General features: G+C 36.1%; 2 protein-coding genes across 6 annotated transcripts in view; one reads left to right on the forward strand and one right to left on the reverse strand.

Annotated features, from left to right (window-relative positions):
• SGTB (small glutamine rich tetratricopeptide repeat co-chaperone beta) overlaps positions 1 to 16,221 on the forward strand; it is a 49,387-nt gene extending 33,166 nt beyond the window's left edge. Inside the window, exons 6-11 of one of the 2 annotated variants that reach the window (XM_069556301.1) lie at positions 5,030 to 5,134; positions 9,689 to 9,827; positions 9,923 to 9,985; positions 10,667 to 10,704; positions 11,560 to 11,643; positions 12,706 to 16,221. In XM_069556301.1, the coding sequence (XP_069412402.1) occupies positions 5,030 to 5,134; positions 9,689 to 9,827; positions 9,923 to 9,985; positions 10,667 to 10,704; positions 11,560 to 11,643; positions 12,706 to 12,817 (541 nt within the window). In that variant the 3' untranslated portion in view covers positions 12,818 to 16,221. The remainder of the gene's footprint in view (positions 1 to 5,029; positions 5,135 to 9,688; positions 9,828 to 9,922; positions 9,986 to 10,666; positions 10,705 to 11,559; positions 11,644 to 12,705) is intronic. The other variant, XM_069556302.1, reaches the window with a different exon arrangement.
• The window catches only part of TRAPPC13 (trafficking protein particle complex subunit 13), a 35,424-nt gene continuing 25,593 nt past the window's right edge, over positions 16,077 to 25,907 (reverse strand). Inside the window, exons 8-13 of one of the 4 annotated variants that reach the window (XM_069556298.1) lie at positions 25,073 to 25,090; positions 23,072 to 23,205; positions 21,646 to 21,844; positions 20,484 to 20,584; positions 17,853 to 18,000; positions 16,077 to 17,727 (exon numbers count right to left, since the gene is read on the reverse strand). In XM_069556298.1, the coding sequence (XP_069412399.1) occupies positions 17,620 to 17,727; positions 17,853 to 18,000; positions 20,484 to 20,584; positions 21,646 to 21,844; positions 23,072 to 23,205; positions 25,073 to 25,090 (708 nt within the window). In that variant the 3' untranslated portion in view covers positions 16,077 to 17,619. Of the gene's footprint in view, positions 17,728 to 17,852; positions 18,004 to 20,483; positions 20,585 to 21,645; positions 21,845 to 23,071; positions 23,206 to 25,072; positions 25,091 to 25,907 lie in introns of all 4 variants that reach the window. The other 3 variants (XM_069556297.1, XM_069556300.1, XM_069556299.1) reach the window with 3 other exon arrangements.

Genomic DNA, 25,907 nt, shown 5'->3' on the forward strand with positions numbered 1-25,907 from the left:
CTCCTGCATTGTAGGCAGAGTCTTTACCATCTGAGGCACCAGGGAAGCCCCAAACAAAAGGTAATGGAAGAAAAATTTAAAAACAGAGACAATCTACAAAAAATACCAGAGTTGGTTCTCTCAGTGTATGAATAGCAGAGACAAAGATTGGCGGAGGGGTGGGGCAGGGAGGAAGATGGGCAAGAAAAAAAGATTTTGTGAGATTAAAGCTTTGTTTGTGGGAGAAAGAAATCAGGAGTAAAACAGAGAACTACAGGTACAGTCAGAACTTTTAAAAAACCTTAAGTGAATATAAGTATTATGAACTTTGGAGCAAATGGGCAGTTTTAAAAGTTGTAGCTTACTAAATCTGACTCAAGAAGAAATAGCAATTTTCACACTACATGCAAAAACAAACTCAAAATGAAACTAAGACTTAAATGTAAGATTTGAAATCATGAAACTCCTCAAAGAAAACATGGGCAGTACACTCTTTGATATCAGTCTTAGCAGTAGTTTTTGGCATCTGTCTCTTCATGCTAGGGAGATTAAAAGCAAAATAAACAAATGGGGCTGTATTAAACTAAAGATTTGTTACAGAGCAGAGGATATGACGGAAGTGACTTAGCATGCAAAAAAGAGTAAAATACTTAGAAATAATTCAAAGTGCAAAATGAAGAGGCAGCCTGCTGAATGGAAGAAGAGAGTTGCAAACTCTATTAGATAATTGCTTACTGTATACAAAAACTCATACCATTCAACATCATAAAAACAACCAACCAAGTGGACAGAGGACCTGAATAAATATTTTTTCTGAAGAAGACACAGTTGGCCAAGAAACACATGAAAAGTTACTCAGCATCACTAATCATCATGTAAATGGAAATCAAAACCACAATGGTTTTGAATGGCTGTCAGCAAAAGGACAGCATATGACAAGTATTGGTGAGGGTGTATACAAGGGGGAATTCTCATGCTCTGTTTGTGGGTGTGTAATTTGGTGTAGCCACTCAGTCAAACAATATGAGAATAGATTCATAGATATAGAGAACAAATGGGTGTTTGCCAGAGGGGAGTGGAATGATGGGTTGGGTGAAATAGATGAAGGGAACTAAGAGTTGCAAACTTCCAATTATAAAGTAAATAAGCCAGAGGACATAATATACAGCCTAAGGAATATGGTATATAATTTTGTCATAACTTTGTACAGGGATGGTTGTATACTAGAATTACTGTGACCATTTCATAACAGATATAAATGTTGAATCACCATGTAGTTCACCTGAAACATAAAACTGTACATCAACTGTATTTCAGTTAAAAAAAGGAAAAAATTATATGGTCAAATCGTTACTATCCTGTTCACCAACAGTCTTTTACGAAGTGCTTTGTCATCCATTCCAGAAGTGTCCCTGAATCATTATTACATAAATGGTTACAAAATAGTGATTTTCTAATTTTGTCTTTTCCTTTACGTATATTTCCTCACATATTTCTATAAAGAAGAGTTTTCTTTCCTTTTCACCTTTTTCAGCTTCTCTTTTCCTTTGTCTTCCCAAAGCATCATATGGACTCATGAATTTAAAAAAATCCACTATTCAGTGTGTTCTAATAAATTACCTACTTATCATTTTGACTCTTAAATTATCCTATATTTGTCTAGCGGGAGCCCTTTAAACTGGTTGTCCTTTTGTATACCTTCATTTGTTTTTGAACACTTTCTTGCTTTCTGAGAGAACAAAGTATTCCAGATATGCCTTGTACTTTCTCTGCCCTTAAACCTGGGCTCAACTATTTCTGCAAGGAACTGCTTTTAGTGGAGAATCGTATTTAGAAACCAAGATCTGATTGCAAGGCATGATAGCTTCTACTGAAATGTTACTGCTTCAGGTCCTTTCAAAGGACAGAGCTAGAAAATAATTCTTTTTGAAAAGTCATCATTTTATCCAGATGTTCTCAGTTCACATCTAGTGTCACAGAGGCTTTCCCTGCCGTCCCTCATTTTGTATTTATACCTGTCTCCAGAAGAGAGCGCTGCTTTCCGACAGCACCAGTGTACTTCCTGATAAGCTCTATTCTTCAACTGGTATTGGGTTTCCCAGGTGGTTCAGTGGTAAAGAATCTGCCTGCCGATGCAGGAGATACAGGAGACGTAGGTTCCATCCCTGGGTCAGGAAGATCCCCTGGAGGAGGAAATGGCAACCTACTCCATTCTAGTCTTCTTGCCTAGAAAATCCCATGGGCAGAGGAGCCTGGAGGGCTACGGTCCATGGGTTGCAAAGAGCTGGAGAGACTGAGCAACTGAGCACACACAGGCTGTCAACATGCTCTAGCTGGCTCACTACGGGAACTTCAGAATTCCTTTGCAGTTTACTTTTTGTTCTTAGAATGCATCTTACTAAGGCCATATACTCAGAATACTGTGTTTGAGTTCTTGAATTGCTTTTGGTATAGAGTTAGGGTTATTTGCTTCTGTTTTCTTCTGTTAGAAGGTTTACTTTTTCATTCTTTTTGAAGTGTCATTCTTGTTTCTCTCCCATCTACCCCATTGCCAAGCATCCTCTAGGAGATAAGCATGAGGCTTTTAATATATGTCTGACTTCTGAGCCACGTAAACACTTTTCGTAAAATTGAACTAAAAAAGAATGTTAATAAATGATGACTTTGTAGTCTTACTCATGTCCTTTGCATTATGTCTATTATTAATGTTTCTGTAACAGCTTTCTTTTGGTTGGTTTTTAGTTTACCTCATTCTCTTTTTCTATCCCTTTAACTTCAACTTATGTGTGCTTGTTTTGTAAGTGATATGTATACAGTTTGAGAAATTGATGTTTATCTAGGCAATTTTTTCATTACTTATGTATTTGAATTTTTTCTGCTAGCTTATATTTTGTTTTGTTCTCCCTCTCCGCTCTGTTTTCTCTTTTGCTTTCTATTATATTGATTGTTATTTTTACTTGATTTTTTCTAATTATTTGGAAGTGCTAGCATTCTATATCTATTCTTTTAATTTTTTTTTTCAAAGAGTGGCATTTTTTTTTTCAGATTTTATTTATTTATTTTTGGCTGTGCTGGGCCTTCATTACTGCGAGTGCTTTTCTCTAATTGGGGAGAGCAGGGACTAGTCTTCACTTGTGGTGCAGGAGCTTCTCGTATAGGCTTCAGTAGTTGTGGCTCTGGGGCTCCAGAGCTCAGGCTCAGAAGTTGTGGTGCACGGGTTTAGCTTCCCACGGCATGTGGGATCTTCCTGGATCAGGGATCGAACTTGCATCTCCTGCACTGGTAGGCAGATTCCTTACCACTGAGCCATCAGGGAAGCCCTTAATGGTCATTTTTAATGGGCATTCTTGTCATCCTGTTAGTTTTGTAGTGAGTATTCAGTCAAATGAATCCATACTGCTTTTTCACATGAACCACCAAAACAGGTTTGTTGAATCCTCTACTTTCATATTTATATTTTTTAACTCAAGCAAAGAAGACTATGTTTATTTTTTCAGATTTTGTGATCTTAGTTTGAGAAGTAGTCTCATTCATGTAGTGTAAACAAAGGTTGATGGAAATCTGAAGTCACCACAGCCTTCCTTTTATAGTCTGCTAGCCCTCATCCTCCCTTCCCCACCAGAATATAATCATGATTACTATTCTGTCCATTATGTCTAGAAAAGTAGATATGCATTAGCTTGCCCTTGACAGATAGATTAGTTGAGTGAAGAAAGTAGAAATACTTAGTCTGGAGGAGAAGGTATGGGGTAATGGTTGGGATGGAGGGCAGGAGACATTGGAGCCATTCAGTCTGAAGGACTTGCAGTCCTTAATTGCTCTGAGATTCTATGCTAAGTAGATTGAATACATCGCCATACTCAATTTACAGTCAGATTTAGGCACATAGGTTAAGTTTCATTTTTCACCTTTGACTTGTAGATGATCTCAACCTTCAGTTCAGTTCAGTCGCTCAGTCGTGTCCGACTCTGCGACCCCATGAATAGCAGCACGCCAGGCCTCCCTGTCCATTACCATCTCCCGGAGTTCACTCAGATTCAAGTCCATTGAGTCAGTGATGCCATCCAGCCATCTCATCCTCTGTCGTCCCCTTCTTCTGCCCCCAATCCCTCGCAGCATCAGAGTCTTTTCCAATGAGTCGACTCTTCACATGAGGTGGCCAAAGTACTGGAGTTTCAGCTTTAGCATCATTCCTTCCAAAGAAATCCCAGGGCTGATCTCCTTTAGAATGGACTGGTTGGATCTCCTTGCAGTCCAAGGGACTCTCAAGAGTCTTCTCCAACACCACAGTTCAAATGCATCAATTCTTCGGCGCTCAGCTTTCTTCACAGTCCAACTCTCACATCCATACATGACCACTGGAAAAACCATAGCCTTGACTAGATGAACCTTTATTGGCAAAGTAATGTCTCTGCTTTTCAACATGCTATCTAGGTTGGTCATAACTTTTCTTCCAAGGAGTAAGTGTCTTTTAATTTCATGGCTGCAGTCACCATCTGCAGTGATTTTGGAGCCCCCCAAAATAAAGTCTGACACTATTTCCACTGTTTCCCCATATATTTCCCATGAAGTGATGGGACCGGATGCCATGATCTTCATTTTCTGAATGTTGAGCTTTAAGCCAACTTTTTCACTCTCCACTTTCAATTTCATCAAGAGGCTTTTTAGTTCCTATGTGATCATTTAACAGTACAACACTCTGAGTGGTCATTCACAGCCATCACTGTGTATGCCTCCCAAGTAATCCCAAATGTCCTGGTGTTTTCAGTTTTCTGTTTGGGCAAATTAGAAAGCAGGTAAACCAGTTGTAAGGTTCTCATATTTTATCTTTTCTATATCAAAGCAAACTGAGGGAAGCAAAGTACATATTTTCTCTGAATTTTCTTTCTGAATTTTCACTTGATTATAGAATTATCTTAGTTTGGTTTAAATATTTACTGGGAGTGATATGCAAATTGGGACAAGGAAAATATAATTTTATTAGCGCCTGGAAATCTAAATTAGTGCCTTGAATGCTTCTTATGATAAAAATCTCTTCTCTTTCTCTTAGGGCTGCTGCTCAGAGTAAATTAGGTCACTACACAGATGCAATAAAGGATTGTGAAAAAGCAATAGCGATTGATTCAAAGTACAGCAAGGCCTATGGGAGAATGGGGTAAGTTTTGGGAGAATGTTCAAAGTACTACCAAGTAGTATCAGATATGCTGTTCTTAATGGCTTGGTTTTGAATTTCCTGCATCATATTGCACCCTCTGCGCTAGTATAAATATAACATTGAGGGAGGAAATGATTGCAATTCTGTCTTGGAAGGGAGATGATTAGTGTATGATGAATGGGTGGTTTTTGGAGAAAACCATAACAACCATACTGAGTAGACCTACTTCATATTCAAGGCTGCAAATCTCAAGCACACAGTATTTTGACAACTAATCCTACTACACTTTTAAATTCACCTTACCCCTCTCTGACTTGACTGTTTCATACATATTCTTTTCAAATTTCCACTGCATTTTCCATGGTCCTCTCAACCTTTTACTAAACTGATAAAATAGATGCATTAAAAAAAAATTTCATCTTCTTACTTGCAAAGCCACCAATGTACCCACATGTGTATTTGCACAGATAGCCTTTTTTTTCCTATTCAAATAGAAGGGGTCTTATCTAAGACTAATGCATTCACTCATGTCTTAGATCTCATGCCTTTGTACCAAGGACTTTACACTTGTAATCCTCTCCTGTATCTTCTACAATACCCGTTTTCCCATCTCTAACAGTGACAATGACTACATATGAAAAGATCATAAAAAATCATCTGTTAGAACCGTCCTTGTACCCAGCTACATCATTCCTCTGTTCCTCTTTCTCTGCAGAGCCCCTCTTAGTTGTCTGTACTTGCTGTCTGGTCTTCATCATCTCTTATTCTTTCAGCTCACTCCAGTAGGACTGTTTATCTGTATCACTCTGTTGAGAACTCTATTCAAGGTCACCAGTTGTCCATATTTTTCCAAGGTCAGTATTCAGTTCTGTAGTCTCATCCTACCCCATCTTTTAGTATGTGGCATGATTAACTTTTTTTTTTCCCTGCATTGCTCAGCTCATGGGATCTTAGTTCCCCCACCAGGGATTGAACCCAGGCCAAGGCAGTGAAAATGTTTAGCCCTAACCACTGGTTAACCAGGGAATTCCCAGGATTAACTTCTTTCTGAAATACTTCATTCTCTAGGCCCCTGGGACACCATGCTTCCTGGTTTTCCTTCTCCTTCACTGGATGTTCTTTTTCAGTCTCTAATACTGGTTCTTCCTCCTCTGCCACCTCTCAATAATGATATGCTGCAGGGCCCTTTCCTCTGCTGCTGCTCTCTCTATTTATATTTTTTCTCTGATTTCATCCTGTCCCATGTTTTTAAATTTCATCTGTTGTCAATACTGTGTATTAATGGATCCAAATCTGTGCTTACTATGCTTTGTGGGCATCTGCAGAATGGTGAAAACCTTCAGTCACCTGATGTACACGAGCTCAGTCGAGGTCAGATAAGGCAGTGCTCAGTCTTTCTTGTTTCAGCTCTCATGCTGTAAAATGAGTGTCCTTTTCCCAGTCTAAATAGTGCTATATTTTTTGCATTTTTGTGTTTTTGTTTACAGTGGCTGCCCAAACGTAGGCTGAAGTGTTGTCTAGTGTTTCTGTGTGCAAGGAGGCTGTAATGTGCCTCACCCAGAAAATACCTGAGTTAGATAAGCTTTGTTCAGGCATGAGTTAGTACAGTCGACTGTGAATCAATTAGATAAGGTTTCTTTAAACAGAAACACATGTAAAAACAAGTTGTGTATTGACTGGTTGATGAAAATGTTGTGACCAGAGGCTCACAGGAACATAACATTGTATTTCCCCTAGGAGCAGTTGTTCAGTGTTTGCTAATTTAGTGTTTGCAGTGTCCTTGTAGAGCATAATTACTATAGATGATGAAAACCAACTGTATATGTTTATGGAGCTCTGAAGTTATATGTCTAAACCCCATACTCATATAACCAGCTCTTTTTCATCTCCACTTAGATTTTTAATAAGCATTTAAACTTAACGTGTCCCAAACAGAACTCCTGTTCCCTTAAATCCTTCTCCTCTCAGTAAATATACTGCCATTCTACCTGTCCTGAGCTTCGTTCAAAAGCCTAGGAATCATCCTTCACTCCTATTATACCTGACACATCTAACTTATCAGGACGTCCTACCAATTCTAGTTTCCACATATTTTTTGAACTCAAGCATTGATTGCTCTCTTGTTTACAGCTCTAGTCCAAGTTACCATCTCTTATCTAGGCTACCGCAGTAGCCTTCTAACTCATTTCCCTGCCTTCACTCTACTCTGTCCCCCCATGTTGATCCTCTGCAGAGAAGCCAGAGTGAGCTTTTTAAAGCATAAATCAAATTATGTCATTCTGTTGCGACCAGGATAAAATCCAGACTCCAAACCGTGGCCCCACAATCCCATAATGCTCCCTGACATCGTCTCTTCCCGTACTTTGTTCTCTGAGCTCCCGCCTCAGCCTTAGTCCTCTTCCTTAAGCATGCTAAACTTGGAGCATCTCAGGGCCGTGGCGTTCATTGCTGCTTCTGCTTAAAATGTTGCTCCTCTAATTTGCTTAGGACCACTTTTCTTCTCATTGTTGAGTGCCCCTATGCATTCTCTTTAATAGTATGTTTTTTTATTTGCATGTTTATTGCTTGTCCTCCCCGATAGAATAAAATTTTCTCAAACCCAAGAACTTTACCTTTTTCACTGAGGAATCTAAAATAGTGCCTGGTACATAGTATGACTCCAATAAACATGTATGACTTAATTAATTGAGGATTGTGATAAAGTATCTTGCATGATTGGGATAAAACTAATTAGGTTCTGAGATTTTTCTCTGTGATTAGGCATTATATTTTATCTAGATCAGAAGTCTATGAGGTAAGTGAGTCAAGAAAGAATTGGAGTTGTTAAAAAATAAACTTAGAAAAAATAAAACCCTCAATGCTCTCTCTATATACACCATTAGTTTTTAGTTCTGAAATAATTTTGCAGTAAATAAATCCTAACTAGGTAGAGGAAAAACTTAAATTTAGTAACTAATTCTTTGACCTGTGCCTGGGATAATGTGTGTTATTTGAGGCATAAGGATTGCCAGTTTTATCTATTTAAAAACTAACATGTCTTATTCAAGAGTAATTAGCTGACACCTCACAGCTTACTTTTTTTTTTACTTTTTATGGTAAAGTGATATTTATCGTGGTTCAGTGTCTCTGTTAAGAAGGAAGAAAGTGGGCCGTAGTGAAGGACAAATTTAGTTTGGAGTTCTTAAAGCAGTTTTAGCATCATGGAGTTACATGACCACAGAATTAGTCAGCTCACATTTTTATGGAGCTTAATCATTCATAAAGCAAATTAGTTCACATAGTAAGCTTAAAAATGCAAGGGTATATAAGATTCATTTCTAATCATTAAGTTTTTTTAAAAAGTTTATTTTCAATTGAAGGCTGATTGCTTTCCAGTGTTGTGCTGGTTTCTGCCACACATCAACATGGATCAGCCATAGGTATACATGTGTCCCTCCCTCTGGAACCTCCCTCCCATCTCCCAGCCCATCCAGCCCTCTCGATTGTCACAGAGCCCCGGTTTGCGTTCCCTGAACTCATATAGCAGACTCCCACTGGCTGGCTGTTTTGCGTATGGTAGTGTCTCTTTCCACGCCACTCTCTCCATCCGTCCCACCCTCTGCTCCCCGACCCCTGCCATCTTCACAAGCCTGCTCTCTACACCTGTGTCTCCATTGCTCCTCTGCAGATAGGTTCATAAGTACCATCTTTGTAGATTCCTTATATGTGTGTGGATATGATATGTTTTTCTCTTTCTGACTTACATCACTCTGTATAATAATTTCTTTTTAAAAAAATATTTTTATTGAAGTATAGTTGAGTTGGACACAACTTAGCAACTAAACAATAATAGTTGATTTACAACATTGTGTTAGTTTCAGGTGTACAGCAAAGTGATTCAGTTACATGTACATAAATGTTTATTTTTTGTTGTTGCTGTATTTTGGTTTTTTGTTTTGGCCATGCCACACAGCTTGCAGAATCTTAGTTCTCTGACCAGGGATTAAACCCTGGCCCTCGGCAGTGAAACCACTGGACCACTAGGGAATTCCTCATATTTATCTACTTTTTTTTTTTTTCAGTTTGTTTTCCCTTTCTAATCATTAAGTTCTTGATCCATGTAGGACAACCAAGGTTGGCACCAAGCAGAATGGAGAGAATCCAGACTTACAGAATCTTGGAGTTAAAAGGAAGTGACACTCCTGTGAACCATACTGTAGTTGATTCTTGAACAATGTGGGTGTTAGGAGTACTGACGCTCTGCATTCAAGAATGTGCGTGTAACTTACAGTCAACCGTGGTATCCACAGTTCCTCCATATCTATGGTTCCTCTGGGTCTGCAGATTTAACCAACCAGATTGTACAGTACTGTAGTATTTACTGTTGGAAAAAATTCACATATAAGTGGGTTTTTGCTATTCAGATCCATGCTGTTCAGGGGTCAACTGTACAATGAATAAATAAAATGTAATCTGGATTCAAACTGAATACCAAGATAGACTTTTGATGACATATGTGGTGTCCTAATGTTCTTCAGTCATACAGCTTATACTCTCAAAATGCATTCTTTTCAGGCTGGCCCTCACTGCCATGAATAAATTTCAAGAAGCAGTTACAAGTTATCAGAAGGCATTAGATCTTGACCCTGAAAATGATTCCTATAAATCAAATCTGAAAATAGCAGAACAGAAGTTAAGAGAGGTATCTAGTCCTGTAAGTTATTAATGCCAAATAAATGGAATATTTTATCATTCACAATTATCAAATTGTAGTGTTTAGAGTAATTCTCAGATGTAATTGTTTTACAGACAGGAACTGGACTGAGCTTTGACATGGCTAGCTTAATAAATAATCCAGCCTTCATTAGTATGGTGAGTATATTTCCTTTTCTGCTTTGTTGGCTCTATTTCCCATTAGAACTATGTAGTTCCAAAGTTTTAGAAACAAGTAAGAGAGCTTTTGCGATGGCAGTGGTAGCAGTGGTGGTATGATGTAATTGCTGAGGTTTTTAACCTACTCATGTACAGTTTTGTGAAAAAGCCATGGGTGAACTTCAGGAAGCCCCTGGATTCCTTGGAACTGTAGATGAAACTTTGTATACATATAGATACATGCATTTTTCTAGGGAGAGAATCATATTTTTCATGAGATTGGCAAAGGGATCTGCAAATCTACAGAAGGCTAAAACCTACCCTCTTAGGTGAAAGTAACCCTAGGAAGGTATCTAGTAGTTGAAGTCTGAGGATTTTGACTATTGTGGTTTCCTAAGCTCTTTTGGCTTTATTTGTCTGATCAGTAGGAGGAAGTAAACTGCTGCTGTATCCTTAGTTTATAGTGTTTGTAATCTCTTTATTGTGCAATGTATTGTTAATACCATTTTTCCTAGTACCTCCTCTTTTTTACATTCCCACTCACTTTGTATAGCACACCAAAACTCTGTAAAATGCTAATATATACATGATCTAGCTTCTCTCTGCTTGAAAAAAAAACCTTTTTTAACGATCCCTAAATATTAACTGCCTTTCATGAGAGATACCATTTTTCAATTCCAGGCAGCAAGTTTAATGCAGAATCCTCAAGTTCAACAGCTGTGAGTATACAGAAAGAGTATATTACATTTCTCCTTTCCACTTGTCAGGCTCTTATTTGAGCACATTAGCTCCAAAATGATACCTAAATGTCAGTCAATTGGAACTTAAAGTCACACTCATTTGGCCTACCCAATGTGGGTATATCTACCTGCTTTCCTTGGCTGGTATTCTGCCTGTTAAAAATATATGCCAATTCATTGAAAAAGACACATGTACCCCAATGTCTGTTGCAGCACTATTTACAATAGCTAGGGTATGGAAGCAACCTAGATGTCCATCGACATATGAATGGACGAAGAAGTTGTGGTACACATATACAATGGAATATTAGTCAGGCATAAAAAGGAATGCATTTGAGTCATTTCTAATGTTGTGGAGGTACTTGGAGTGTGTTATACAGAGTGAAGTTAGAAAGAGAAAAAAAACAAATGTTGTGTATTAACACATATATATGGAATCTAGAAAAATGGTACTGATGAACCTGTTTGCAGGGTAGCAATAGAGGCAGACATAGAGAAGAGACTTGCGGACACAGTGGAAGAAGGAGAGGGTGGGACGAACGGAGGGAACAGCGTGGAAACATAAACATTACCATGTGTAAAACAGATAGCCAGTGGGAATTTGCCGTATGCCGCAAGGAGCTCAAGCTTGGGTGCTCTGTGACAACCTGGAGGATGGGATGGGGTGGGAGATGGAGGGAGGTTCAGGAGGGAGGGGACATACGTATACCCATGGCTGGTTTCATGTTGATGTATGGCAGAAGCCAACACAACATTGTAAAGCAATTATCCACCAATTAAAAATATATAAAAAAAGAATATATGCCAATTTGATTTATCTCTTGCTTCCTCTAGAATGTCAGGAATGATGACAAATGCTATTGGGGGGCCTGCTGCTGGTGTTGGGGGCCTAACTGACCTGTCTAGCCTCATTCAAGCGTAAGTTTTATTTAAAATAGAAATAGTTTAAAAAAAAAGGTATTTTATGTTTACAGTTTGAGTACTTTATGTTTTACCATTTGTCTCTAAGGTAAGGGGACCAAGGCTTTCTTTTTAAATTTTTATCTTTTACTGTTATCAGTGACCTCATTAGTTATTAAATTTAAAAGTGGTTCATAAATTTAAATTTTCTGCCTGAAAGGCAGGAGTCCAGAAAATTGGATCCAAGAAAAACTTTTTTAGCAAATCAGATGACGAATATCTACTTAATGAGTTTTATGTACACATATGTATTTAAAAATCATATATTGCATAGGATTTAGGATACTTTAATTCAAACTTCTGCAGTGCATGTCATTGCTAAAGGAACTCATTTTATCTTCTCTTTACTTGAACACATTACCTCTACCTCCATCCAAGTTGCTTAGGCTGCTGTGCTTTTTGAATCTGTGTGATGCTGTTACTGGAAATGTTATATGAAGTGACAAATACAATTTTTTGTTTGTGATCACAACTGTATAAACCCACTTGCAATATGGCATTTTTAGAGGGATCTTTAAGTGGCATGATTTTAGTGATACCTAACACTTGCAATTGGGAGGTACACACTCAGTAGTTTGGATCAAGTCTGTCTTTCAAAAACTCAGTTCTGTTAGGTGACTTCATAAGCATTCCCAAATAGGTGTGACACCTGCCATATGAGAGACTGACTTGATCACAAGAACAAATACCTTGCATTATATTTGCACACATATAATAAAAAGCATATTCTTTTTAGCCCTTTGCTTATCTGTGTTTAAGCACTGGGTGGGGGAGGGGTGGATTTCACTCAATTCAGGAACTCACTTGTTAGCTTGGGTGTTCGATTTCTCATAAAGAACACTGCACTGTATAAATGGTATATGGAGGTGCTGGTACACTTGCAGATCGGTCGAATCTAAAAGTTGTTTTTATAGAAAAAGTTCCCTTTGGGTAGTATCCACATCGTTTGCAGTTCTTTTTGTGTTGGTATTGTGTGGTTGGAAGTTCCCTAATTCATACTACTTTGCCTCTTTACTACAGGGGACAGCAGTTTGCTCAGCAGATACAGCAGCAGAATCCTGAACTCATAGAGCAACTTAGAAATCACATCCGGAGCAGGTCATTCAGCAGCAGTGCTGAAGAACATTCCTGACTTGACTGGGGCCCCTCACCCAGAATGCAGTTGGTGATGGCTCTCAAGTGTCTGCTGTAGATAGTGACCAAAACAAAAACAAATCTAAAATATAAATCTGTCTAGACAATAGGTTTATCACAAACAGATAACGTAACATGATTATGTTATGTTGACTTGACCATAACATGATTCCTTTGTAAGCAGGTGATCAGTAGCCTTGTTAAGTGCCAGTATAGCACTTAACTGGACATGGTTCCATTTTCAAATCTTCATTGTATTGTATACTAGACTTAATAGCAGAGTATATTTATTGAACAGTAGGACTGTTTACTGGTTGAGTTCTCTAGCACCAAATTCCCATAAGCAAACTTTTTTGAAAGGGGAGATAACCAAGAGGAAAGGATTCTCATGCTGAATTAGGAGAAATATACTTGCCACTGAGTAGCATCTTTGGAGAGAAGAAATTCGTTACTGGGTTTAGCTTTGATAGTGCTATCAGTAGTGAAGATATGACAGGGGCCAGTACTGTCTTTAATGCTGCTTATTTTGTTGGGTGACAGAAATCTTAAGAGCTGGTGGAAAGCAGTATTCGGTGTTGTTTAGAAAAGAAAAAATAGATGCTGTGAATGTATAGAAAGTGAATGTAGGGTGCTCAGGTTTTTTGCATAGGTCTTAACTAATCTTGCCTACAGTTTGGTATAGATAACATTAGCATGGCCACTTATGCTAAGTACATAATAAAATACATTTAGAAATCCTTAATAATATTGGTTAGGTGAGTTGTATAACTCTTCAATTTCACTAGCACAATTTCTCTAGTGACCTTACCATGGAAACTTTCAAATATATCTACATTTAAATAAACCAATAGCTTGGCCCTTAAGGATTTCCTAAGTGGCATTTAATTATGTGCCTGCAGACACTGATTTTTTGAACTCGTAATTATTTGATGGGTTACAAAAAGTATCTGTCATTAACACTTCTTGTTCATGTTCATCCTCTGCTATAATTTGGCTTGGCATGTCACTTTTATGCTTCTTAATTTGATGCAGCTTAAATGTAACAGGGGACTTGAAATATTGTATTGAAGTTAGAATACATGTTAGTGAAGAGAAGTGGCATTAAGTGTTGGAATGGCTTTAACTAGACTGATGGATGAGATTGTTCTAATTCCAGCTGGAATTTCTTTGGTTTGTTAATTATAAAATTGGTAAAGCTGGTAGACACATAATGAATTTCACAAGTGTTGTGAAAGAAAACTGAAACAGTAATACAAAATTAAATCAGTACTACTGCTGACTGATTTAATTATTACTATAACTTTATCTCAAAAGGCTAATTATTTGATATCTTAAAATTTAAAAACCAACTTTCCCTTCTTTCCCTTTGTTGGATTAGAACAGTTCGATAATTTCATTATAATAATCACCTTGGAATTCGTTCAAAATCCAGATTCAGGGGCATACTTTCCAACTTTTATCAGGTCCTGTAATAAGGTCTGGGAATCACCATTCCACACAGCACAACAAGTGGTTCTGATGTAGATCCCAAGGGCTCTAATTTAAACACTAGGTTAGAGATTTCTCCTCTTTTAGGTCAGCAAATATCTAAAATGCGTGGGCTCAGGTTACAAGGAAGAGCTACATGAACCTACAGTTCTTTTCCAGAGAAAAGTAGGACCTAAGTCTAAGATAAGCCTTCTGAATTGTCTCCTATATTGCACTTAAATCAACTTGGGTGGTGATGTGGTTAAGATGCCATACTTCCAAAGATTCTGCCAGCCTAAGGTGTGGGCAAAAAAAAAAAAAAAAAAGTCAGTTCTTGCTGGTGTTGCATAAGAAAAGGTTCCTAGCATAATTATCTTGAATGCATTACAGATGCTTTCAAATTGGTAAAACTGGTAAGCCTCTGAGTAGGAAAATAAAGAGAATATGAATCAACAGTATCAGAAATGAAAGAAGGGATATCACTGCAGACCATGCAGACATTAAAAAGAGAACTAGAAAATACTATGATCAACTGTAGGTCCATATCCATGAAACAGATACATTCTTTATAAGATACAAACTACCATAACTCACTGAAGAAATAAGGTACCTCCAGAAAAGAAAACCACAGGCCCAATTTCAATGGTGAATTCTACCAAACACTTAATATTGAATCTACACAATTTCTTCCAGCAGAAGAGGAAACACTTCCCAACTTCATTTTATTTTGCCAACTTTGATACCAAAATCAAAGACATTATAAGCAAAAATACTTTAAAACAATGTCTTTACTAATATCTGTAAAGTAGCCATTCTTTTTATATGAAGTAATGCGAATTGGTGTTATTTCTTCCATTTCGTTTTTCTAGTTTCTTTTCTAATGTATCTCCCATAACACATCTAGATAATCTGTCCACTTACCTGGATTTCCATTCTGTTCAAGCCACTTTTGCTTAAGTACTTTCATCACTTTGAAATTACTCCATTGCACGCTATTTCAAGAAGGTTTTGTGTAGCTGTACTGTGTTAGCTACTCGTAAAATTATAAAGAATGCCCCAAATGTTATTGTGCTTGTCTGAAACAAGAAGCCATTAAAATAAATCTTTATATACATTCTACTTAGGAATGATTGGTTTCCATTAACCATTTTTCATTATAATAGCTGTAATTTCATTATAATAGCTGTAATTGTTATGATGCTATGTAAAATTTTTTATTGTTGTTCAGTCGCTGTGTCTGACTCTTTGTGAACCCATGGACTTCAACACGCCAGATTCCTCTGTCCTTCACTGTCTCCTGGAGTTTGCTCAACTTCATGTCCATTGAGTTGGTGATGCCATCTCATCCTTTGCTGCCCCTTTCGCCTTTTGCCTTCAATCTTTCCCAGCATCAGGGTCTTTTCCATTGTAAATGTAAAATTTACAATGTCCTTTGTATGCAAATTACATTTCTACTTAATGTACCAAATTGGTTATCTAATTTTTATAATATGGTTTAAACAGATCCTTTCTAAGATGACACTATGTAACCTTTCCTTAAGAAGGAACAATATGTGTCTAGGTTGTGGCTTATAAAAAAGGGAGTCTTTGTAACTAAGTCAAATTGTACAGCAGAATCCCAAGTGACCATCATGTTACTTTTAAAATTTGAATGGAGTCAAACAGAAGGTTCAGTCATGAGAAGACACCTTGAAAGCTACTGAAGTATCCAATGCAGGGGCTATAAAGTCTTATTTCATCATTTAATCAATTGTACTCATTTTGGAGAAAAGACTGTCTTTGGACAAAGATAATTTTACACTGCTTGCACTTTATTTTGCACGGATGTTTCATTAATTACCTCTTCAATTTAAGGGCAAATCTCATTCTGAATACAGCTTTCATTTTGGACCAAACAATTTGTCATGGCAATAAATAATTATGCATTTAAGAACCGATTTTTGTATTTGACTTAATGCATTTACATTTAAGCAGTTATATACACATGCTTGAATTTCAACTTAAGTTTTTATTTAACAGCATTAGTTTTTGTTTTGTTTCAAAGTATTGAAACTTTTATTACATCCATGTCGCAAAGTTGTTTATAGTCTTAATCTCACTGTTTTGTATATGACATAAGTAAATTAATGTGATTATATGCAGAAACAGTTTGGTAATAATAATACATGATGTAGAGTTCAAAATCAAGTATCAGAAGCTGGAAATCCTTTAAGTATGCCTTAAAAAAAAAGTAGTTTATTTTTCAATGGGAATAAAACAGGACTTTCTTGGCTTCAGTTCAGTTCAGTTCAGTCCAGTCCAATCTTAGAAAATGATGAGGCTTCTTAGCTTAGAGTTATCTGAGTAATTGACAGTTTAAGAAATAAAACCAATTCTTATCTGCTTTTAGTAACTGAAAGTTAGACGTTTGTGTTTGTATGCACACAAAAATACAGATGTCAATATGATAATTTTGAAAACAACTAGAAAAATTCATACCGTGTTAGCAAATAGAAGATTATGTGAGGACCACCGCAGTTGTTTTAAACTTTTTTTGTTGACTGAGGAAACAGCTGGTGTTAACGAAAATACTCCTAAATAAAGGATGATGAGAATTCTAAAGTTTTAAGAAACCACTGTATCTTCGAGATCGAGGTCAGCAAGCTATGTCCTGCAGGTCAGGTCTGGCCAGCTGCTTGTTTCTGTAAATGCCGTGGCACAATTTTTGCCTAAAGTGAAAGTCGCTTGGTTGTTTCCGACCCTTTGCAACCTCATGGACTGTAAGCCTGCCAGGCCCCTCTGTCCATTGAATTCTCCAGGAAAGAATATGGGAGTGGGTAGCCATTCCCTTCTCCAGGGGATCTTCTTGACCCAGGGACTGAACCTGGGTCGCCTCCACTGCAGGTGGATTCTTTACTAAGTCACTAGAGCCTACTGGCTGCTTTTGTATTACAACCGCAGAGTAATTTTAGCAGAAACCTCGTGGCCTGCAAGGTCTAACATATGCAGTATCTGGCCCTTTGCATTAAAAGTGTACTGAAAGTTACCGTTGTTCAAGATACCTGCTAGGGACACATGGCCTCAAATATAGCTTTTGGAGAACAAAGTCCAATCGTCATTTAAAGTGAAACAAAATCACATGTGCAGAAAATATACAAATGTTCACTTGGAATATAATTTACAAGATAAAATCAGTAGATGGTTCTTTTCAAAACAAATATTTAATATTTTAACTTTTATAGGGAAGAAATTTAAATAACATACTTATTTTTACTGTTGATCATTTTACAAAGGTGACAAAAATACAGAAAATTCTGGGCAACTCAGTGAAAAGTGTAACACTGGACATTTTCTTCAGCTTTCCACTTTAATGGCTGAAGATACCACACAGACTTGTGCGATGTCATCGTATTCATATGTTCTCTTTAAGAATGTGTCTGTTAGTCTTAAGCCGGAGACGCTCTATTGAGAGAAAAACACAGACCCAAGTTTTCATTCATTGGTAATGACCAGAGAAAGAATGGATATAATAAATGACTATGGGTTAATAGCCTCTAAATACTGAAATTACTGAAAAGATAGCATACTTGCAGTCCTTGCACTGAAGACAGTAGTGTGAGGGCAAGGCAGAGAGAGGAACTTGGATGGAGCTTTCCAAGCTGTCTTCCTGAAATGCCACACCAGTGGATAGAATTGGTATTGCACATTTCCAAAACAAGATCCATCGTTCTTTCACTGCTGGAGGAATCAGAAAAACAGGAATAAATCTTGTTCTTTTCACAAAGGGATACTGCAATGTTTCTAAATCACTATTTCTTTTCATGGTATCCAGCTGCAAACCAGGAACAGAAATGAAAATCTATCATATCGTTTTATTTCACTTAAGACAGAATCAGGAAAATGGAAGGACACGGTTTTGCTCTGGAGTTTACAGTGGCACTTAGACTAATCTGCCTATCTGGATGTAGGCCTTCTGGTTCTGTTATTGAACACTGGCTCTCTGATGCTGATCTGTTAAAAAGAGTTTTGCCATGTCTCTGGGAGACTTCCAGACATCTGTGTCTAATCTTGTTGCTATGTAGCCTTCCTATTTCTGTTAGATACTCTGTGGGAAAGAGAATGAAAACCTGAGGCTGGTCCAGTGCTTTTTCTATTTAATCTATGTTCCTTTACCACGTGGTGTGTGCTCAGTCGCTTCAGCTGCGTCTGACTCTCTGTGACCCTATAGACTGTAGCCCGCCAAGGTTCTCTGTCCATGGGATTCTCCAGGCAAAAATACTGGAGTGGGTTGCTGTGCCCTCCTCCAGGAGATCTTCTCGACATAGGGATCAAATCCGTGTCTCCTGCACTGCAGGCAGATTCTTTACCCACGGAGTCACCTGGGAAGCCCTTATCACGCAGATAACATAGCAAATGACTGGCAAGATTTACAAGTAAAACTATTCAGGTATTCACTTGACATGAAAAAGACTACTTACTTCTCCTTATAATTGATAACACCAGTTCAATTAAACTTATTAAGTTAATAAAACACTTTTAGTGAAAGTATGTGCATTGTTTTTAAAACAAAAACAAAACCGAAAGTTTCATAATGAAAAATGGTCTGCTACTCTACCACCACGCTTGACTTACTTTCAACTCTTTAAGCTCTTTTTCTCTCCTTAGTTGGCTCCACATTTTAAAATACTCATTTAAAATTTAAATTTAAACTTGAATTTTAGATGTATTGATTTAATGATATTTAGCTTTTATATGTCTCTGTCTCCCCTCTAAAATTTGAAATGTTCACTGTGTGCCACAGACCAGTTTAGGTGCAATGCATGAATTTTCTCATTACATTTCACAAAAATTCAGTAAGAGCAGATTCCAGGTCTGTGTCTGTGTGTGTTGTGGGTTGGTAGTAATCCCATTTTTATAGATGAAGAAACTGAAGATCTAAGAAATGAGTGCTTTTTAGAAGTGCTTTTTAGAAAACTTATTTGATTTCTTTATTTATTACAGCACTTTGTCATTTGGTGAATAACTGATGTTTTATAACTCAAAAAACACAAAACAAATAATCCAAAAGCAGACCCATAAAGGGTATATGTAGCACAAAGTCTTTATCCTGTGTTTTTTACTGAGCTCTTATGCTATGGCAGGCACTGCACTTATGATGCTGATAAGACATGATCTCTTCTCAAAGTATTTGCAATCCAATACAGAAGAGACTAGTCAGTATCACAAAAAAACTATATTACAATTTGCTATGATTATGTGTGAGAAGGTCTAGGAAGTGTCACAGGGTAAGCAGGTATTTTGTAATTTTGAAGGATAAATGCTTATCTTCCTAATACCATAAAGGTGTAAGGGATATAGAATTAAAAAGGATTATACATTCAGACTATGATGATTTGGATTCATTACTGTGATATTATCAAAATGCCCTAATGGCAACCCACTCCAGTATTCTTGCCTGGAGAAGCCCATGGACAGAAGAGCCTGGCGGGCTAAGGTCCACAGGGCTGCAAAGAGTCGGACACAACTGAAACGACTTAGCACCAAACAGTACTCCAAGGAGCAGCAAAGTGATAGGACTGGGATTTAATCCTAGGTTTTTCTGGCCTCAAAACTCTATGCTCTTTGCTTCTCAATAGCTAGATTATACTCTATTATCAAAGTCCTGTTTTCCAGTCTATGGCTATCCCTTATATTAAATTCATAACTACTTTTTAGTTTCTTAATACTAAAGATACAGCTTAGGTATAAATATGGCCCAGGAAAATCTATCTTATTATAGTAAATCTATAATGTATTATTCCATAAGAACCTACTAGTTCATGTTTAGTACTCTGAAGTGTGAAAGAGTGTTAACAATGAAATGAACACGGACCTTGAAGTCAAATACACTGGTTTCAAACTCTGATCCCATCTTTTCTAGCTCTCTGAGACTGAATAAGCCACAAGCTCTGAGTTACCTTGCTCTTGCAAAGAATGTGAATAATTAATACCTATCTCATAGGTACAGAAATAAAATATTAAAAAGTGCCTAATAGAGTAGGACCTCTAAAATATGTCATATTAGCTACCAGATGAAGAACTTTATAGTAATCAATGGCAACATCAGAGAAGACTATATGGCAAGAGGAAACTTACAAGGAGATAGCATATTTAAAAGCTTCAAGAAGTCTCTCTTAGGTAAAAAAGAAAGGATATCCATCCACAAATATTGGCATTACCTGCAGTTCGTTATTTTACAAGTAATATGAAAAGGTTCTTCAAGGTTTACAGTATCTGGGATTGCCTCCAAAGACAACCTAACATCTCCATAACCTGGAGCCTATGAGAAAAAGAAATACAGTTAATATACATCTATTATAAAAACCTTGCCATTTTAAAAGAGTACCACAGTCCTACTGTTATACATTCTAACTTCTTTTGCTGCTCCTATTTGTAAAATAGTACTAGAGACCCTGACTGTTTTTGTTATAATTACTCCATGTCTAGTAAAGCTGAAATGAGTCTCATAGGCAAATAGTAAAGCAATTTCAGGGGGTCTGATCTTAAGGGGAAGCTTCCAAAGACACTTACTGTAGCTTATAGAAACATAACTCTGCATAGGTAGGGTTATTGCCTAAACAGGTAGAGGAAGACACTGAAATAACTGGAAGACACTGAGGAAGCAAATCCTGTCTGTTTCACAGGATACACTGATGTGGGCAGACAGTAGAATCAAAATGCCATGACAGGGTGATAACTAACGGCTATGTTTTAAACTAGGCCCAGTGGTAATCTCTCTCTCTCTCTTCAATTTTTACCTCAAACAGTAAATTTTAGAACTTAATCTCAGCAGGTAATATTCAGTATAAATAGAGGACTCTGTAGCATATTTTCGCTAGCACACACACAAAAAAAGAAGGCTGGTCGCTATCCATACTCTCAGAGTAGAAATTAGATAAAATATCCAACCAGTGTTTACAAGATAATTTGAGTAGGACTCACATGAGTTTCAGATGACTGACATTTTAAACATCTTAAAAAAAAAGAATGAACTAAGTAGGTAAATAGAGTATAAATCCAAGAGTTCCAAAAATTGCAAAAAGAAAGAGATAACTCTAATACAGTGGAAGGCAGATAACAATGAGCATGAATTACCATAGGAGGAAACAACTGATGTAGTTATTTTAATTTGTTTGGTAAGTAAAAAAGGTATCAGTGAAATTATTAGGTATTAGGTATTATTAGGTATCAGTGAAATTATTTGTTTTTTATTCTCTGGTAATATTAATGCATTTTATAGTGCTCTGATTTTCAGTGACAGACCCAGGGAAATTTAACTTGTTCTAACTATCTGAATCCCCAACATACCAAAACCCCCATCAATGTGTTTTCTAGACTCACCATTCTTTGAAGTTGGCTGGTCTGTAACCTTCCCCTTTCACCTAGATTTGTTTTCCATACTATATCCAATTTTCCAATTACCGTTACTCCCTTAATGATGCCTGCTTTTTCTGCAAACTCCTTCTTGGGTTTTAAGCAGTATAAGTACTGGCGTGTATCCATCGGCTGCAAATATGCTCTTGACCCAAATGTAGTTACACTGAGGGGTGAAGACAGAGATGGAAAAAATTCTCTACACTCTTTTAAAAGAAAAACCATAGCTGTGATTGTTCCTTTGGATAGGACCTGAATGATCTACCATCCAAAGATCTAGAATACAACAGGTCAGTGGTTTCAATACAAATGAAAAGAACTTGAACTGAGAAGACTTATTTTTCTTTAATTTTTTTCAGTTGATTAGGAAAATCTTCAGATTCTTTATAATAGAATGCAATATATTATCTAAAGTATTGGACGTATATCAATTAGCTGAAAAAATGCAATAGAAATCAGAACCTTAAGTATCCTGTCCCTTTTCTCTAAAATTATAAATGAAAATAAAGAAACATACCATTCGAAACTAAGGAATCATTTTCAAAATGAATAGAAGGATCAGGCAAAGAGGGGAAAAATATTGTTTTCCCCTGTGGGGGTATGAGAGGCTACAAACTTTACTGTATTCTAACATAATAAAAGTAAAATTTCCATTCTTGGTTAATAAAATCAGATATTTCTCCAGCTATTACCTTCTTATATATATTAATGTTGATCTTACATTTATTCTTTTTACAAATTACTCATAGATGTTTATTTCATTTTTGTAAAAAAAATTAAATCATCTATTCCTATGCTTGCTCCTTTTGATGTTGAGGGAATACATCATCTTGAAACTTACTGCTCACTCTAACTTCTCCATCATTCCTTCCCATGCCTCAATTTTATCCTTTGCAGGATAAAGGATGAAATGGTCCATATTTATCTCACTGAGTTACTATGAAAATTCAAAGAATAAGTGCTCCAGGTACAAATGGTGAAGATCTTATTTTTATGTGAAGGGAGAGCTTGATGGACCCTGAGAGACTTTAAGGGCAGTGAAATTATTTTAGAAGGTAAAGTCATGATGGCTATGTCATTACATTTGTCAAAACTCATAGAATGCACAACACAAAAAGTGAACATGAATGTAAACTGGATTTTAGTTAATAATAAGTATCAATATTGCTTCACTGATTGTAAAAAATGCACCAAGTTAAAATGTAAACACTATGGGACCCTGTAAGTGGGGAGGGCACATGAGAAGGCTGCTCTTTCTGATAAATCTTTCTGTAAATTTAAAAATTCTCTTATAGAGTCTATTAATTAAAAAAATCATAAATCACCCAAGAGAAACAATGATACAAAAGTTCGTTTTTTAAATAAAAACAAACAGTTCACAATTCATATTTACCATTCTCCAGCTTGGTTGACTGAATTTAATTCTGCTACATTATACATTATAGATGGCTCCAATGAAACTTTCTCCATAAACATGGGTGAGGTTGTAATATTCTGAATCTGGGCTTCAAGAAATACTTCATCAGTCTGAAAAAAAAAATCCACCAAAGTATGATGGTGTTTAAAGTATTTACCTCAACAACAATATCTGATTTATTTGAAGAAAAAACATTAACCATAAATGTGATTAGTTCATGCCTGCAAATCAAAGTTATCACAATTAATGCAAGAAAAGAAATCTTTATCCTAACATAATTAACAGGGGCAAAGTCAAGTGTTAGTCAACTGATACGTTATCAAACAATGGATGGGGGATAACTATAATATTTTTTGTACTGACATCCAAAAATGTTTAACTGGAATTTCATTCACATATATCTTAAATTTTCTGCTAAGTTATTAAAATGTGAAAATGCAATCTAGGATAATGAATACACTTGTGCACTTAGCATTTCAGAAATGTATTAAGATAATTAGGTCTTTGTTATACTATTCAGCATAATTTTTAACTTAATTTTCATTATTATTTCAAATTAAGATACTATAGTGAACAATCTATTTTATAATCTTATAGGATTTAACTTTATAAAGCAATTATTTTAGTGTTCATTAGTGATTTCCCAGTTTATTGTTAAGTATATATTTAGGGGAAAAAAAAGTGAGTTATACTTGAAATCTTTGAGTTTTTAAATCAAAGAAAAGGTACTTTGTAGTCTTATTGACAGATACAGCAGTATTTCAGTCATGGGGTAATTTACATATGTACTTCTACATAATTTTTAAAATTCCCTAATTATGCTAAACATTATTCCTTTTATGCTATTTTGTTATTTTTGGGGGTATATAATTGCAGGATAACAGAAAACTTGCCTCTTTTTTGATACAAACTTATATATAAAATGGTATACTGAGGATATTCTAGAATTACTTTATTCAAAAGTTTCATAGCAATATATATACAGAAATAAAACAAACTAAACTATGACCAAAAAATGTTGGCATTTAGCTTAACACTAAATCCAGAAAAATGGAAATTATTTGCAAAATCATAATGATGAATTTATAATGTAATGTATTATTATCTAAAACAAAACAGATTCTTTTGTCCTAGGTACATGTGCCCTAATAAAATAGAAATACAATGATTTATCAGTTTAAAAGGTACACATTCAAAGGCCTTTTGTTATTTTTTTCTCAAAAAAACAAAAAGTAAATATATCCCATCAATCCATTGCTTAAAAAAAAATAACCATAGACCCACATTTCAAATTTAAAAATTCAATTTCTGCATAAGTTTAGAAGAGCTTAGATAAAATGAAAGGAAAAACAAGCAGCATAATGGAAAATTAAGTTAGTTTGAACAGTTAGTATAAAGTTACTTGACATTTAAAAAATTAAGAAATCAGTGCTAAGGCAGTTGTTTTTATTGTGTATATAATATGTTATAAGCAAATGTTGCTTAAATAGAAATTTGAAAATATGATTTTAACCAACTTGGGAAAATTTAATTTTCTTCAGTTTACTGTTAAAGGGCCATCTTTACCTAACCCAGAATTAAGACTAAAACCACTGTGCATTTGAAGATGAATTTCAACTACACAGTTCATTCAAAGATGTGAAGGATCACAGACTATTTTATGTTAAGATGTTGAAAATTCGAAGGCTATTTAAACAAGGCTAACAAGGCCTCTTTTAAAAAATATCTACAGAAAACACACTAAAATAAGAATTGTTTCAATATGACAATTTAATCTTTGACATATATTTTCTCATATAATAAGACAATCAATATAATATAAAAGTACAAATTATATACATATTTTCAAAGTCACATAAGTATATTCACAACTAACTTTGTTTTTCCACTATGTTTTGTATGGAGAGATTAATTAGGCAAAGTCAAAAAGTGGTAAGTAAGAAAAGCATATAAATTTATAATAAAAAATCAAATTACCACAGAACTGAGGTCACTCTAATGGAAAAATAAAAAGAAAAATTAGAAAAATCAGATTAAATGTTAAAGGAAAAGAATAACTTTAAAATAAAATGCATTTCTGCATTTTTTTAATTTACTAAACAAGACAGCATTAGTAAAACAAGGACATAAACAGAAAGTAACACAAAGAAATATGACAAATCATTTTTCTAAAAAGGTGAAACTGCTAAGGCTAAATGAATAGAGAAGACTGCAGGTGAATACTTAAACAGGAGCAAATATTCAAGGGCATATTTTCAGGAGGAGAGGCATATCCCATACCTTTCTAATTCTTTAAATTCTTACCACTTTGTAATTCTTCATAGATTACTTAGTATCGGTATACAAATATCTGCCACATTCAGGACAGATACTGTATAGCTTCTTCTAAATTTATCTAATAATGGGATCTTACAGTTCAGGGAATGCTGAACTAGACCACTTCAAACAATTGAGAATTAACAGATTTCATAGTTTGTCTTCTTTTCATATACATATATATATATATATATATATACATATATATATATATATATAGCTAAAGTTGGAGAAGGCGATGGCACCCTACTCTAGTACTCTTGCTTGGAAAATCCCATGGGCGGAGGAGCCTGGTAGGCTGCAGTCCATGGGGTTGCTAAAAGTCAGACACGACTGAGCGACCTCACTCGCACTTTTCACTTTCCTGCATTGGAGAAGGAAATGGCAACCCACTCCAGTGTTCTTGCCTGGACAGTCCCAGGGACGGGCAAGCCTGGTGGGCTGCTGTCTATGGGGTTGCACAGAGTTGGACACGACTGAAGCGACTTAGCAGCAG

The sequence above is a fragment of the Ovis canadensis genome, chromosome 16, assembly GCF_042477335.2.
Source record: "Ovis canadensis isolate MfBH-ARS-UI-01 breed Bighorn chromosome 16, ARS-UI_OviCan_v2, whole genome shotgun sequence".
In the NCBI taxonomy this organism is placed as follows: domain Eukaryota; kingdom Metazoa; phylum Chordata; class Mammalia; order Artiodactyla; family Bovidae; genus Ovis; species Ovis canadensis.